General features: G+C 36.1%; 1 protein-coding gene across 2 annotated transcripts in view; it reads left to right on the plus strand.

The window, feature by feature from the left end:
- Positions 1-16,604, plus strand: part of Not10 (CCR4-NOT transcription complex subunit 10) — a 97,149-nt gene that overhangs the window by 28,784 nt on the left and 51,761 nt on the right. For both annotated transcript variants that reach the window (XM_089095106.1, XM_089095105.1), the window contains exons 8-10: positions 3,646-3,761; positions 10,263-10,416; positions 16,421-16,545. In XM_089095106.1, coding sequence (XP_088951232.1) covers positions 3,646-3,761; positions 10,263-10,416; positions 16,421-16,545 — 395 coding nt within the window. The remainder of the gene's footprint in view (positions 1-3,645; positions 3,762-10,262; positions 10,417-16,420; positions 16,546-16,604) is intronic.

Genomic DNA, 16,604 nt, shown 5'->3' on the forward strand with positions numbered 1-16,604 from the left:
GTTAACAAATGTCATATGATATCATATTATGAAGTCTTTCCTGCTGTAGCATAATTTACTTAATTTTGGCTCCAGTTAATTTCCAGACGATAGTATTACAAGGGTACGTCAAGAAGAGACAGTTGAAGAGGGTTATTAGCCTGTCCACTTAGAGTGATATTCTGCGGGATATCATCCCTGAAAACTAATCTTTTCAATCCCTCACAAGAAAATTCAGCGGACAAACGCCTGAAAGCAAATATATCTATTTAAAAATAAGCTGACTAGTGACATATCAGGTTCTGAGATTTTAGGAGCAATGAAGCATGTCACGGAAATGAAAAAAAAAGATAAATAATTTCTAATTTTTGTAAATCCCTAGATCTGGATCTGGGATGATTTTGCATATTGATATTTCCACAAATGCAGTTTAAACTAGAATTGATGGTCAAAATTGTGCAAGTATTTTTTATCTAAATTTTTTTGACCAGCTCATTAAAAAAAGAATCTCGCTAAGAATGTAGATTTCAACCACGACTGTCCACAAATCTGTTTCATTTGGGTTTTTCAGGTCACGAACGAAAATCATCCAAATCCCTGGAAATACGTTTAATTCAGGTTTTCCATCATTCCGTTTTTTCCTCAAAGACAAAAAATTGTAGGGAGGGGGGCATGTTTTAGAATAAACTAAGAAAAAAATTAAATGAAGTTTTGGCGAAATAAAGCTTGAAAAAGTAACGGGAATTTTCAAATAGGACAAAACGACGATTATTTTTGGTACGGAATCCTTCAGGGACGTTGGGAACTGCTAGATTGTCAGATAAATTGCAAATGGTTTCCATCATTTCCATCAAAAACGTAGTTTGATTAAAAAAAAACAACTAGAATCCTAATGGTTGCAGTCAGTATTCATCACTCCAAATTTCTGATTTCAGGGCTATGGAACCCTGTTTATCCTGAACAGGACGACGAAGGACAGGGTTCCTCCTGAACCCTGATTTCCAACTGTGTTCAATTTTGCGATGGACTGGATCCTCAAAGCAGTGGAATTTTACCAAGGAGCCGGGATTGCACATTCTCTGTTATTAAGAGAACTGTATTACGGCTGAGACATTAATCCCCTTATTAACTCTTCATAGGAAGCACAATCTGTGCTTGAAGACCCATCAAGTAGACGGAAACATGTGACCTTTCTTGTATGCCAGCAAAAAACAAAGCAAAAAAGATGAGGACAAGTGGTGTCGACAAAAGATCCGTTTTGCTAGACCAGAAACCCATCGAAGATGTAACTTGCTTCAAGTTATTTGGTAGACCCATACTGCAGCTCAATAGAATAAGTTCAAGCCGGTGTATCCTCAGCCTGGGTTATATTTCCTCGGTTGAGCCAATGGGTCGCCTGTTGAGCAAGTGTCGAATTATTCTAAAGACCACCGGTGCAATCATGGTTTTTATGCTACTTTACGGACGCAGAACATTGACCTCTTAAACCTTTGGCTTCTTCGATATATTAAAAAAGAGGGGATCTGAATGTATCAGCAGTACTACCATCCAAAAGAGAGCTAGAAACCATTTGCCTATATCAACCGTCAACAAATTCAGATGCCTTCAGTGGTTCAGTCATGTACTACTGTTCTCTAACGAAGCGATATCGTGGCAAGGTCTGAAGTGCCTCATGGTACCATTGTGAAGCAAACAAGTCTCTACTCATAAGAACAGCTGGCTATTTACCACCAAGATCGGTGGAATTGATGGTGGTTTTCAATCATCAAACTGACAAGTGTAGACTGAGCATTTTGGAATCGGACATCGTGCCAAAATGATGCAAGGGCGCGCACATGTAAAAATACCTAATAAAATACCTAATATTAATATGTAAATACCTAGTAAAAAAGTAATAATAATAATAAATAATAATAATAATAATACAAAAATATATAAAATAATAATAATAAAAACAAATATAAAACTAATAATAAAAACAAATATAAAAATAATAATAATAAAAAATAAAATACCTAAAATAAATTAAATTGCAGCTTGGAGCAACCTAAGGATTTATCCTTGTAGAGCTTCAGAGTTGACGATTTAAGTTATATTCAGGATTCCTTAGTGGCCAGGTGCACTATGCTGATTTATAGCTTCCAAGTTGAGTTTACACTCCCTGGAGGACCACTCAGCATTGTAGGCTGCTCTAGTTCTTGAATTAGGACCAACAGTGGGAAATAATGCTAGGAGTGTATTAGCCCTCATTAACTTAAAGGTTAAAATGGCATTACCTCTATTTCTCCTGTTTAACTGTTGGGAGTTTCACCTTTGATAGTCTTGCAGGGTAGGTAAGTTCCCGTATGCCGGATATCACTTTGGTGGCATGTTTCTGCACATCTTCCAACTATTTTATGTCTTTTTAAAATAAGGGGAGGCTAGAGACCTTCCAACTTCAAGCTTAAGACGCACAAATCCCTTATACAGAAGACTGATGACTTTAGGGAAACGAGTGGAAAGAGTATGCTTAATCAGCCCCATGGTTGAAATAGCCCCAGCAACAGACTTCTTAGCATTGGTGCCGAATTTTAATTCATTATCAATAGTTATTCCAAGATAGGCCTATTGCTCAATATTTACAGAGGAAAGTGAGTGACCTGAGAAAAAATAAGATTAAATACCTAATGAAAATACCTTCCCTCGCTTTCCTCCTATTGTATGCAGAAATGTTTTGTTGCATCTATTTCTTTTCATATTTTTAACAGAAGTTTTTATATATATGGAAATCAATCAAGATGTGACCCCAACTTGAATCAAATGCTTTAATAATCTGGGCTGTTCTGAGCTAGTTTACAGGGCTGTTTGGGTTAATTGACTGTTCTTGCTTTTTCTACTGATCTAGTAGATAAACCGTAATTACAAAAAGTGATTATATAAGCACAAGAGAAGTGACGTACTTCTTACCTTCTCTATTACTGGAATAAAATAGGTTTCTCTTTGGCATTACAGTGTGAGTGTTCAAAGCTTAAATTTGCCCACTTTTTTTCAAAAGAAATCCCAGGCCAAATTGTAACACTGGAATGTATTTTTAAATCATTACCTCTTCTCCTACTCGTACTTACCTTGAAAAACTTTTTAGGTTTGACTAGGTTGGAGTCTGTTTGCTCAGAGAAAAGAGAAAATCAGTAATTTTATGAGAAGTGGGATCCACGTAAATGAGCCAAGTTACATATTTCATATGACAAAATTAACCTAAAACTTAGACGGAAGAAGATAAACTCTCAATTTGTGCGGAAATTTCAATGGGAAAATTAAAAACTAATTCTTCAAAAAAATACAGATAGTGGTCCTTATATTTAGAAATTTGGTTCATTAATAGTTGAAGTATAACAACAATGTTCGAAAACAGCCTATTCTACGTATTAATTCTAAAATTCTCTCTTGCCAAATAATGATCTTTTAAGCTTCTAATATGCTAAATTTGACACATTGTCAAACGTCTTTAGGTCTTCACCTAAGAAAAGCCCCAAAAATAAGAATTTTATGAAGAATACGGAATACCACAGGGGAAATCATGAAAGTTTTGTTATGTTTTTTAGCTTTTATCTCACTGAAAAAGTATATATATATATATATAAAGTATTGCGCTTTCATAGACGTTTTATTATTTGAATTCTGTTATAGGAGAATAAAGAAGATTTCCAGTTAAACGAAAAGCGTAAAAATCTAGTGAAAGGAGTAATTGGAACTGGTAGTCTCCGAAGATTAATTCTCAATTCAAAGATCTCTTCCATTACCAAGTAAGTAAATCTTTTAAATCTCGGTACTTCCAATGGGGGCTAGCAATTACCCCTTGAGGGTATTGACACCGAATCTTGAAGGTATGAGTGTCGAACTCTGGGTAGTGACCCTTAAGCTTTGGACATATCCTCGAGGGTTTACATTGAAGTAGAACAAGGAACTAAGGGGATAATTTACTTTAAAAAGTGCAATCTATATAAAACAAACCATTTAAATAGTTCGTATAAGGCTAAATAGTCTATAACATAGGTAATAGGGAAACAATTATAATGTTTTTAGTTACAGCCACACTTAAAACTGAGAAGAGAAGAAAATATCCTTCTATCCTTCATGTTCTATCCTTTTTGGGAATGAACTCCAAACATTACTAGATATTAGAATAGGAAAAATATCGGATCGAGTTTAATTTTCCAGAAAAGTTAAAAATCAAACCAGGGTGATTTGCAGCGAAAGATAAGACCCCACACTAAATCTTACCAGTGGATAAGAGGTGCCCATAAGTGTCATGGGCAAAAACCTTCTTTGTTGGTGGAGTTTTATGCAGCTTAAATCTCACAAACCTTGAATGACATATTAAATGGAGTGGTACAGGTAGCTAGCACATCCAGCCTATCATCATAAGTTAAATTGTTTGTGCATACTGCTTTAATATGCCAACCAAGACCACAAGCACTGAATCACTTAAAGAGCATGACAATACACTGAAAAAAGAGGGCCAAACAATAGACCGCCCTGAAAAATACCGTCAGATGAAGAACCATCACAGTACCGTCACAGATCATCACAATGCACCAAAAAAAAGAGGAGCAAATAATACACTGCCCTGACGAGCACCGTTGACTAAAGAATCATCATAGATCGTCACAATATCAGAGGCAACACCGGCGTTGCCTATAGTAAAGGCCATGCGGCTGCAATGTTTTACTATTTATTTATTAATTATTTTTTTTTCCTAGAGGCACTTCATACGGACGGGGTCGTCGTATAAACTTCCAAGGGGGCTCATTCGATTGGAAATCGAGAGTTCTAGTGCCCTTTTTAATAGTCGAAAATGATTGGAGGGCAGCTAGCCCCCCCCCCCCCCACCACGCCCATCCTTCTCCCAAACACATCCAATAAAAATTTTGAGATTGCCATTTTGTTCAGCGTAGTTGATTTCAAGATAGAAAATATGTTTTTGAGGAGGATAGTCCCCCAGAACCCTCAAGGCAACGGTTTTAAGTTATACCCTGGGGGCATATAAGGTTTTTTATAGAAGGCGTTGTCAAAGAAACTTCAAACAAGGATCATACGACTGGAAATTCAAAGCGCTCCTGCCCTTTTCCATAGGCAAAAGTGGTTGGACGGCAATTAGCCCCCCCCCCCCACGCCCCTCATTCCCCCAAACAAATCTAATCAAAATTTTGAGATAGCCATTTTGTTCAGCGTAGTTGATTTCCAGATAGAAAATAGGTTTTTGAGGGGGACACTCCCCCACAACCCTCAGGGCAAGGGTTTTAAGTTATGCCCTGGGGGCATATAAGGTTTTTATAGAAGGCGTTGTCGTAGAAACTTCAAAAAAGGCTCATTCGATTGGAAATTCAAAGGGCTAGTGACCTTTTTAATAGTCGAAAGTGATTGGAGGGCAACTAGCCCCCCCTCCCCCCACGCCCATCATTCCCCCAAACACATCCAATCAAAATTTTGAGATGGCCATTTCGTTCAGCGTAGTTGATTTGCAGATAGAAAATATGTTTTGAGGAGGACACTCCCCCCCAACCCTCAAGGCAAGGGTTTGAAGTTATACCCTGAGGGCATATAAGGCTTTTATAGAAGGCGGTGTCGTAGAAACTTCAAAAAAGGCTCATTCGATTGGAAATTCAAAGGGCTAGTGCCCTTTTTAATAGTCGAAAGTGATTTTAGGGCAACTAACCCCCCTCTCAGGCCCACCTTTTCCCCAAACACATCCAATCCAAATTTTGAGACAGCCATTTTATTAAACGTAGTTTTAAGTTCTGGAAATTAGGTCTTTGAGGATGACACTTTCCCCACAGCCCTCAAGGTAAGGGTTGTAATTTAAGGATTATCCGAATCCTTCATATTATTTCTTATGGAAGGGATGGTCGTATAAACTTTAGAGAGGGCTCATTTGATTGGAAATTGAAAATCCTTGTTCACTTTGTAAGATTCAAAAGAGATTGGAGGTCAACTAGCCCCCCCCCCATCTCCTCCACGCCCTAAACGCATCGGATGAAAATTTTGAGGTAGACATTTTGTTAAAATAGTTCAAAGTTCTGATAACAAAAAACTCCGGTGTCGACACAGCCCACCAGGGCCCGGGGGTAGGCGTTGTAAGTTATGCCCTGGGGGCATATAAACAATCAAACAATCATTAAATAAACAATCAATGCAAACAGACAAACAATAGATATTAATGTAAATTAGTAAATAAATTTAATTTTTTAAATTAATTTTCTTATGTTACTAAGTTTTAGACAATAAAAAAACTAAAGGTCATAAAGGCATTAAGGTTTGGATGTTTTATTATTTTTTAGTTGTGCACTAAGATTAGTGAAAACAGGGCCAACAACGGGAAGGTTGTGCACAGCCAGCCTCGTCCGCCCACCATTTAGGATTAAACCCGACCCCCTAATATCCTCCCATTTGTAGCGCAAATATGAGGATATCCTTTAGTTTTTAGTTTTTTAATTAATTTTTTTTCTGTTAGTAAGTTTTAGACAGTAGAAAACAAAACGTCAAAAAGACCATAAGGCTTTAATGTTTTAATGGCTCTTTTTCTAAAAACTCCTCATTTTGTTTTGTACAGCCAGCCCTGCCCGCCCACCCCTTAGCATTAAACCTGACGCCCTGATATCCTCCCATTTGCAGTGCAAACATTCAAACGGTCCAACATTCTACAGCCCAATGAGTCTGTCTAATCTCCTAAATCGGGAACGGAGGAGATAAGTGAAATTCCGCCCCGTATTGGATGAGTCTCCAACCTCCCCCTCCTCCTCTCCTACTGTCTACGCTAAAATGTTCTTCTTTATGCCAACTACGCCGCCCCCACCCCAATTACTTTAATAAGGTAAAGTTTTGTATGGGAAGAACACATAGTTAATCTATTATGATTATCCAATTATAAGGTTAAAATACATAATCTGTCATAGATTAAAAATTGCTTTGGCACACAAAATCCTATTAAGGTTAATTCCAAACAGCCGTGATCCCTTTGTGTCAGCAAGTGAAATGGTCAAAGCACCCTTATTGGAGCTATTTTTTCAATCCATTCATTGTTGTCAATCGCTGTCCACAAGTTATGCAAGCTTTATATTTTTCATATATAAGGTCTTTATCAAAGAGGTAATAGTATATAATTTAAAAAAAGCTTAATTCGAATTAAATGCAAAGTTCTAGATCCGTTTTTTAAAGTCAAGAATAATCGGACAGTAAGCAACCCCCCCCTCCATGCCATAAAAATTTGAAACTTTTTGCAATCAAAAACGAACAAAAATTAATTTAAAAAAACTTTCCGAAAAATACGTTTTTAAAAGAAAAGTAAAGGCCATTTTAAACTTAAGTTCAGCAGATACAAATACATGTTAAAATTCAAACTCAAAACGACCAGAAATTACTATTAAAGAATAAATGAAACCCAAAACAAACAGAAATTCAATAAACAATCATAGCAAAAACATACAACAAGTAATAATATAAATGAATAAATAGATCTTAAAGCATTTAATGCTTAGATTGAATATGAAAATCAAGATCAAAACGAAAAAAAAATATTTTGCTATTGAAGTATAAATGAAACTTAAAACGAACAGAAATTAAATAAACAATCAATGCGAACAAACATACAATATATATTAATGTAAATGAATAAATAAATCTTAAAACGAGTGGAACTTAAATTGAATATGAAAATCAAGCTTGAATCGGATAAAAATAACTACAAACAAGAGTTTGGGTATCGCCTCACTGCAGAAGCCTGAAACCTAAAACTATGAAGCCTATGCAGAAGCCTAAAATTATATTACAAATGTTTTCTTTTGTACTTAATATTGAAAATAAATATTAAAATTACAGTACAATTTTGAACTGATGAGCTTTCAGCAATTAATATCATTATACATCAAATATTCAGTTTAAATTATTAGTTCTTTCCAAGATTGGTCAAGACAAATATAGCTTCACTACAAACAAAATTTGGATACTGCCCCCTTCTTTAACTGTAAGAACCTAAAGCCTTCTGCGTCATTGGGGCTTCACTGAAAACGAATTACTCGTATATTACAAATTTATTCTTTTCCAGTTCTTACAGCATTGAAAATGAAAATAAGAATTACAGTGAAAAAAAAATCTTGAACTGATGAATCTTTCAACAATTAATATCATTATATATCTAATATTCAATTTGATTTTGTTTATAATTTCCAAAACTGTTCAAGACTCATATAGTTTTCAATAAGGCGCCAATGACGCAGTAGGTTTTAGGCTTCTTCAGTGAGGCGATACCCAAACTCTTGTTTGTTGTAATTTTTATTCGATTCAAACTTGATTTGCATATTCAATTTAAGTTTCACTCGTTTTAAGATTTATTTATTCATTTACATCAATATATGTTGTATGTTTGTTCGCATTGATTGTTTATTTAATTTCTGTTCGTTTTAAGTTTCATTTATACTTTAATAGCAGACTATTTTTTTCGTTTTAAGTTTGATTTTCATATTCAATCTAAGCATTACTCACTTTAAGATCTATTTATTCATTTATATTATTACTTTTATTTTATTTATGTTTTTTGCTATGATTGTTTATTTAATTTCTGTTCGTTTTGGGTTTCATTTATTCTTTAATAGTAATTTCTGGTCGTTTTGAGTTTGAATTTTAACAGGTATTTGTATCTCCTGAGCTTAGGTTTAAAATGGCCTTTACTTTTCTTTGAAAAACTTATTTTTCGGAAAGTTTTTTTTTAATTAATACCGAAAAAAAGAGGAGCAAACAATACACTGCCCTGACAAAGACCGTTAACTGAATAACGATCACAGTACCGTTACAGATCATCACAATGTACCTAAAAAAGAGAAGCAAACAACACACTGTCCTGACAAACACCGTCATATGAAGAACCATCACAGTACTGTTACAGATCATCACAATGCACCAAAAAAGAGGAGCAAATTATACACTGCCCTGACGAGCACCGTTGACTAAAGAATCATCATAGATCGCCACAATGTACCTAAAAAAGAGAAGCAAACAACACACTGTCCTGACAAAGACCGTTAGCTGAATAACGATCACAGTACCGTTACAGATCATCACAATGTACCTAAAAAAGAGAAGCAAACAACACACTGTCCTGACAAACACCGTCATATGAAGAACCATCACAGTACTGTTACAGATCATCACAATGCACCAAAAAAGAGGAGCAAATTATACACTGCCCTGACGAGCACCGGTGACTAAAGAATCATCATAGATCGCCACAATGTACCTAAAAAAGAGAAGCAAACAACTCACTGTCCTGACAAACACCGCCAGGTGAAGAACCATCACAGTACCGTTACAGATCATCACAATGCACCAAAAAAGAGGAGCAAATAATACACTGTCAAGACGAGCACCGTTGACTAAAGAATCATCATAGATCGTCACAATATACCAAAAAAGAGGAGCAAACAATACACTGCCCGGACAAACGGCATCGACTGAAGAAAAGGTGGGCCCATTTTCGAAACAACATGGATCAAAACGCCGTTTTTTAAACCAAAAAGTGCCGTCAAAAAGAACCAAGGGCCGTCCTCAGCAAAACATAAATATATAAAAGAAAAGAGACTTACATTAAAATAAAATTAAAATGGAAATAGGGTCGAAATATTCATTCAAATATAGAATTCCACTCTCTTGCGAAAAGAAGTCCCTATTGTTCTTGTTGTTGGTCATGTTTATGATGGAAAGGCAGTGTAGCCTTCATCGCTATTTAAATTAGCGCGTCTGAAAGTGCACCCCAAAGGCCTATTTTACATTATGCAAAGCACCTTTAAATGTTTTTTGGGATTGTCTGTTGACTAATAGTGTTTTGGTAGTTTATTCGCCATGGAAGTGTAGAAATCAGAATTGAATTGGCAAAAGTTTTCAAAAACTTGTGGCGCACTAATTTGTTATTAAAGCTTCCAATGAGCACTTTACCACCTGTATTGAATGTTCATCTTGTTATTTATAATATTCTTTAGTTACTATATTTAAGCATAACATATTAGTAATTCATCTTTCCCTGGGTATTTTTGTTCACACTGTGCCTCTTTGTTTTGCGCATAGTGTATACCAGGCTTTGAACTGCCACGTGGAAAATAAGTGCTGATGTAATTGAGTGAGTTTCTACCTTAGGGGCATTAGCTTTTGTTCTCTGCCTAAGTTTTGTAGCCCATGGCATTAGCTTTTGTTCTATCCCTAATTTTTGCAGCCCACTGCATCACTTTTTCCTTTCCTGATATTATGTTTTATTTCAGAAATATGGAAAATGTTGTGGATGGAATGGATATAGAGAGCGCTTTGAAGTATATCAATAAAAGCATTCAGTTAAGTGACGATTTCTACAGAAAAAGTACAGAAAAAGAAATTAAATTCCGTGCAAGACCGGGCTACCCAATTGAAAAAGCTGAAGTAAGTAGTATTGCTCAAGTTCAAACATAATTTCGTCCTCAGATTAGCTGAAAATCATAACTTTTATTTTTTTAGAACTGTGTTTTTTGCAAAGCTCACAAAGCAACTCCCCCTGTTGCTTATTATGTATTCTGCTGCATTATATTGCGAAATGTCTGTTTATTATCTACTTGTGACTTACTGTTCATGCATGATTTCTGTCTAAAATATACTCATACTGTCGGTTCAAGGTCCACTTAGAGAAGTAAACATTTCTGTGTATACTACGAGTAGATAAAACAGAACATTTTCGTTGTACACAGTTCCACTCCTGCTGCTGCCCAGAGTAGAACTACAGAAACAAGAGTAATTACGCCCTTTTCTAAGATGGCAGCAAAATGCAGTTAATGAACTCTTTACTAGTGTGGTACAAATTCGCCAGTTTGGCACTAACCTAAGTGGCGTAGAAATAATTCTTTTTTTTTAAATCTCTGTTTTTCTGGAAAATTCGTTATTTTACTGAGATAACTTATTTTCATATTGTAGCTTTCTCGTGTTCTTTTGTTAAACGTTAGATGTTAATTCTTATACTTAGCATTCCCCCTTGAATTCTTTTGGACAATTTTGGCCATTCACTTGGTAAAACTAGACCTTACGACACTATTAACGACTTCCGTAATTATGACAAATTATGTCGTAGTGACGTCAATTTGACAGGCTATGTAGATTATCACCTTGAAAAGAAACTACATAATGAGTTTAAAAATACAAGATTTTGACGCCATATATCTGTTTTATTTCTATCTCTATGCTTGTATTCCTTTTATTTCTTAACAAGTAAAAAAAAATGACAGAAAATTTTCGTTTTAGAATTTGTCTAAACTATTTTACTTTATTTTATGTGTTTTATCGGATACTTTGGAACATGTAACCATTTGCAAAATCCTATCTCGCCCAAGAAAAATTAATTTTTCGAAATTGTGTTTTTGTGAGTCGGGTATGGAAAGTCCTTTACTTGAAATCCTACTTTCGCAAATCTCTCATTATTTTTTTTTTACATCTTATCAATAACTGGGGTAGTTAGGAATCGGTCACACTTATAAATAAAAGAGAAGCTTGTATCTCGATCCAAGAAAAAATCCATAGATAGTGAGTATTATCAAAACAATCTATTACCTCCACCCCCAAAAGTCTTCTGGTACCCCCGCTACCTGAATTATTGTTTGTGCATTTTTTTTTTCAAAGCAAAAATTTATTTTATGACTTTGTTTTGCTCTCATATACCTGGTACTTTGATAGTTCAATTTTATTTTCCGCTCCATCACACTTGTTGCGGGCATACCTGACCAATGGTTGTGTGGCCAAATCATTGGCACGATTAAAAGAAGTAACGGCAATAAAGCCGATGAATACTTGTAAGGATCAAATGACAGATATATTAATATATTAGTGAAATGTGTGATATAGTCAAGGAAGAACAGAAATACATTTTTTTTTATACCAATAGATGGGGGGGTCACAATCCCTGGAGCATCGATTACTTCTATTTACCTGATATTTATTAATCATGACGCACACACCCTTTGACGCCCTTTTGATTACTGTTTCTTATTTCTCCTACTGTAGGGGAGATATTTTCACCCTACTTTATTATTTCATTATTCTGTTTCTTATTTCACCCTACTTTAGGGGTGGTATAGCAATCTATATCCGCGACACACACACGGTTCAAACTAGGCAAGACCTTACACGAAATATTGAAGGAATTTTCGAGTCGTTGTTCCTAGAAGTATGGCTGTCCCCAAATTAAAACGCTTTTGTGGGTGAAATTTATCGTTCTCCGTCAGGGTCAACGTCTCAGTTTATGGAACATATGGCTCAAGTTCTGGAGCTAGCACAGTGTCAAAAAAACGAGCTTATTCTTATGGGAGATTTTAATATTAACCTCAGTATTCCGCTAACGGCCGAAGCAGCAGATTTGCTAAATAATATGGCAGGTTCAGGCCTATATCCTGCTGTTACGATTCCGACACGGGTTACTGAGAGTACGCATTCACTTATCGACAACATATTCAGCTCCTTGCTCCCAGAGTCGGTGGCAGTCCTCGTCAGCGATACATCAGACCACTTCCCCATTCATGCAACACTCGCCCTTTCAGAACCAGCTAAGATAAGGTCATGAATCAACCCTATGTTACCGATTATATGTTTAACAGAGGAAAACTTAAAGCATTTAAAACAGGAACTAGAGCAATTAAACTGGGATAACATAATGGAGATTCAAGATGTAATCGAAGCATTTGGGTCATTTCACTCGACGTTCTTGGATGTATACAGTAGATGTTGCGTGAGAAACCCGAGAACTAATAAACGACAATAAGACCAGCCAATTAGCCCCTGGATGAGGGATGGTATTCTGGTCTGTGTGAATAAGATAAACCACATTTGGGGAGAGTATAGACGCTTTCCGAGCTTAGCACGGCTAGAGGAGTATGAGCAATACAGGAAAGTCCTTCGGACTGTGTCACGAAGAGCAAAGCGTTGCTACCTGCAGCAAAAGCTGACAGAAAGCGGGAAGGATGGTCGAAAAGTTTGGAAAATTATCAACTCGGTACTACGGCCAACCACTAAGTCTTCAACATTACCAGCGAAATTGGTCGTGAATGATGAAGAAATTACCGAACCTACACAGGTTGCTGCATCGCTGAATACATTTTTCGCAAATATCGGTAATACCACAGCAAATTCCGTCGAGATACCATCTAAATCATACAAAGAATACCTTGGCTTAAAGTGTATGAAATCAATGGCAGTAAGTTTTGCAACAGTAGGTGAACTCAAATTACTAGTAAAAAATTTAAAGGGCTCTTCTGCTTCAGGTTTCGACCTGGTCCACACAAAGGCACTGAAAGCAGTAGTGACGACCATTGCTGAGCCGCTAACTTACCTTGTAAATCTTTCGTTAGATAAAGGGGTCTTTCCTCAAATGTTAAAAAAGGCAAAGATAATACCTCTTCACAAAGGTGGAAGTCATACAGACACAGAAAATTATAGACCAATCTCAATCTTATCAGTTTTCTCGAAAGTCTTTGAAACACCAATGAAAAACCAGCTTTACCAATATTTAGAGGCCAAAGGCTTTTTTAACAGCCGCCAATTCGGGTTTAGGGCTGGCCATTCAACCAAAGACGCCCTTACTTCACTAAGTTTATTCGTAAACAGAATCCTAGATTCGGGTGCTTTACCGGCAGCAGTGCTTCTAGATATTAAGAAAGCGTTTGATAGCACGCACCACGAAATATTACAAAGAAAGCTGGATCATATTGGAGTTCGTGGCTAAATCCTAGATTGGTTTAAGTCTTACCTGGAAAATCGTCGAATGTACACAGGAAATGACCATACAAATGATGTCCTAGTTAACTGCGGGGTGCCACAGGGCTCTAAATTGGGACCGGTATTGTTTCTTGTTCACGTAAATGATCTTCAGCCAGTACTGACTCATGCAAGTCGTAGCCCTTATTGTTGCAAACTATGTCACCCACAAACGACGCCGGGGTCTATAGTAGAAGCTTAGGACGAACTAACGGCATTTGCGGATGATTCACTTATGGCAAGCTCAGAATGGAACAGCAAGTCTCTCAAAACGAAGCTACAAGACATTCTTGAAGAAACGTACCTGTGGATGGACGCAAATCGTCTAGTCATCAACATTGACAAATCGAGTGTTTTATTTTTTTCACGTATAGATTTGCTGGCTCCTAATATGATTGGTATTGAAACCTCTCGTGGACTTATCAAGAGACCAGAAAAAGGACACGTTCGTTACCTAGGGGTTTTAATCGACGAAAACCTCTCGTTCAGACACCACATAGCAAGTGTCGAGACGAAGCTTTCAAGGAACCTTGGAATCTTGAGAAAACTCAGTCACCATTTCCCTAAAAAAATACTGATCCTGATTTACAGTGCAGTTATCAAGCCTCACATTCAATATTGTTCTACATTTTGGCAATCTAATTTCTAGACACATTTACAGAGACTAAACTCACTTCACAACAAAACACTTCAAATTTTAGTCCCAGCACCGAACCGACTATCAATGGCATCACTTTACAGACTATCTTGCACCGTTTTTTTGTTTTAAATATTTTTCAGGAACACTCCCATCACCATTTAAAGGCTTATTCACACTAGCATCACAAATCCATAGTTTAAATACACGATCTTCATCAGACATTTATATACCCCCGACACCGACAGCTAGGTCGAAATTTTCTCCTAGAATTGCGTGTGCTAGAGAGTGGAATGCACATCCGCAAGAGCTGAAGTCATATAGGTCTCTCGGCTCCTTTAAAAAGAATGTGAAAAAATATCTAAAAGATTAAAAATTTATTTACTATATTTATTTTATTATTATTATGTTTAGAATTTTTTGATATTATTATTATTTATTGTATTTTAGTTTGATACTTCAAGGGGTGTGAGAGGAGGAGAAGTTGTGTTAAATTTATTGTTATTTGATGGCGGTTCGGGGTGGAAATTGGAGAGGACAGGAGGCCACGCTGTATTTAGAGTGTGCAATTATTACGGGCCCAAACGTGCATCAATGCACAAGGAACTGAGTTAAGTGTATTTTTTTTTTTTTTTAAATTAAAACCCATATTGAACTTGAACTTGATTATGTGTTTTCTTATTTCTCTGGTTAAAATAGCCCGCCATATACCATATACACCAGCAACGCATGGGAAGTGTGGTTGATTTTGATGGAGAAAATGTAGGTATTTATGCGCACTAAAAAAAACTAGTAACATTATAAATTTTTGGCCTTAGATGATCAAAAAGTTTCTTACAAATAAAATTGATTTTTTAATTCCATTTTACACGAAAAAAGGCGAGGGAAGTATTTTTTTATTATTTTTTTAAGGTTTTTACATGCCCCAAACATCAAATGAGATTAAGACTTTGTAGCATAAGGCAGCGGAAAAAATTCTAATAACTAGAATTTATTTTTAGAATATTATACTTTCTTATCATTTTGTAAGAAATACATTGAAATTTAAGACAGATCCAATTTTCATTTGGTCAGGTTAAATGCTTCAATGCAGTCCACAGATCATCGCAGCGCTTGACCTCGTGACATAGAAACGGATGAAGTCTGACTCGGAAACGTCTTCTCTCGTACAAAATGCATGAAGAGTAGGAGTAACATTAACAGACAAGAACATCTTATTCATGATAAGACTATTAGCAAACTTGAAATCCTCACTATTCCCCAGTCCTGTATATCGTTGTAGCTATGATATAGCGCAAAAACGTTGCTGACGATGGTTAAAGTTTTCACACAAAGTTTTGCGAATTTGTAATAACAACTCAGACGTTTATTGTTTAGCGATGATTAAAACGATAAGTAAAATGGGTATATTTTTCCTTTTTGTAAGCTATGGCACGTAAGGGATATGTTCCCAAAACTACACTCTGCATAAAGTCTACATCGAGCGAGGAGTCCGCGCATGGTATAGAAAGGCAAAGAACACTTTGCCAAACATTAAAATTTTGCAAAAACAACGGAAGAAAGCATTTACATGTATATTGCTATGATTTGTACCAAAATTTTATGTTATAAATTCGTTTACGAGAAGGATACTAGGTGAATAAGAATTATTTGCGTTATTTTGCATATTACCCTTATTTTTTTTTTTACTGTATATGAAATTTTACTCTTGAATATCTTATCGAAGCGAGGGCCATTTCAGAGGGTCAAAGGCCAAATCTATTGACAACAGGGTGGGACAGTCTTGCCTTTCGAATTTTCTTTCTTTTTCTTTCATTTTGATTTATTTTAAATTATTCTTGTCTGGAGTAACCATGTCCTTGATTATTATTTTCCAAAATAGTTATCTTCTACGTATGAATTAAAAAAGTTTCATAATCGAGGCTAAAAGGAATTGCAATCGACGCTAAGTATTCTTCGATTCTTTGCAATCCAGTCGGATTTAACCGTCGCCATTTCTCAGCTGCTTTGTTTTAGGCCAGTAAGATTCGAGCATCGGCCATTGTTGCTGGAGCATTCCTTTCATTAACGGCTGGAGAGTTTGACATCACTCTGAAGTTCTGTAATGATTTTTTGGAAGAGTACGCTTCACCCGCCCAAAGGTAAGTAAGTTAAAGTAGTTGACATTTAACTCCTTGCGCTTACACTTTACCTCCATACA

The sequence above is a fragment of the Artemia sp. Qi Xiang Cuo genome, chromosome 10, assembly GCF_049724085.1.
Source record: "Artemia sp. Qi Xiang Cuo chromosome 10, ASM4972408v1, whole genome shotgun sequence".
NCBI lineage: Eukaryota > Metazoa > Arthropoda > Branchiopoda > Anostraca > Artemiidae > Artemia > Artemia sp. Qi Xiang Cuo.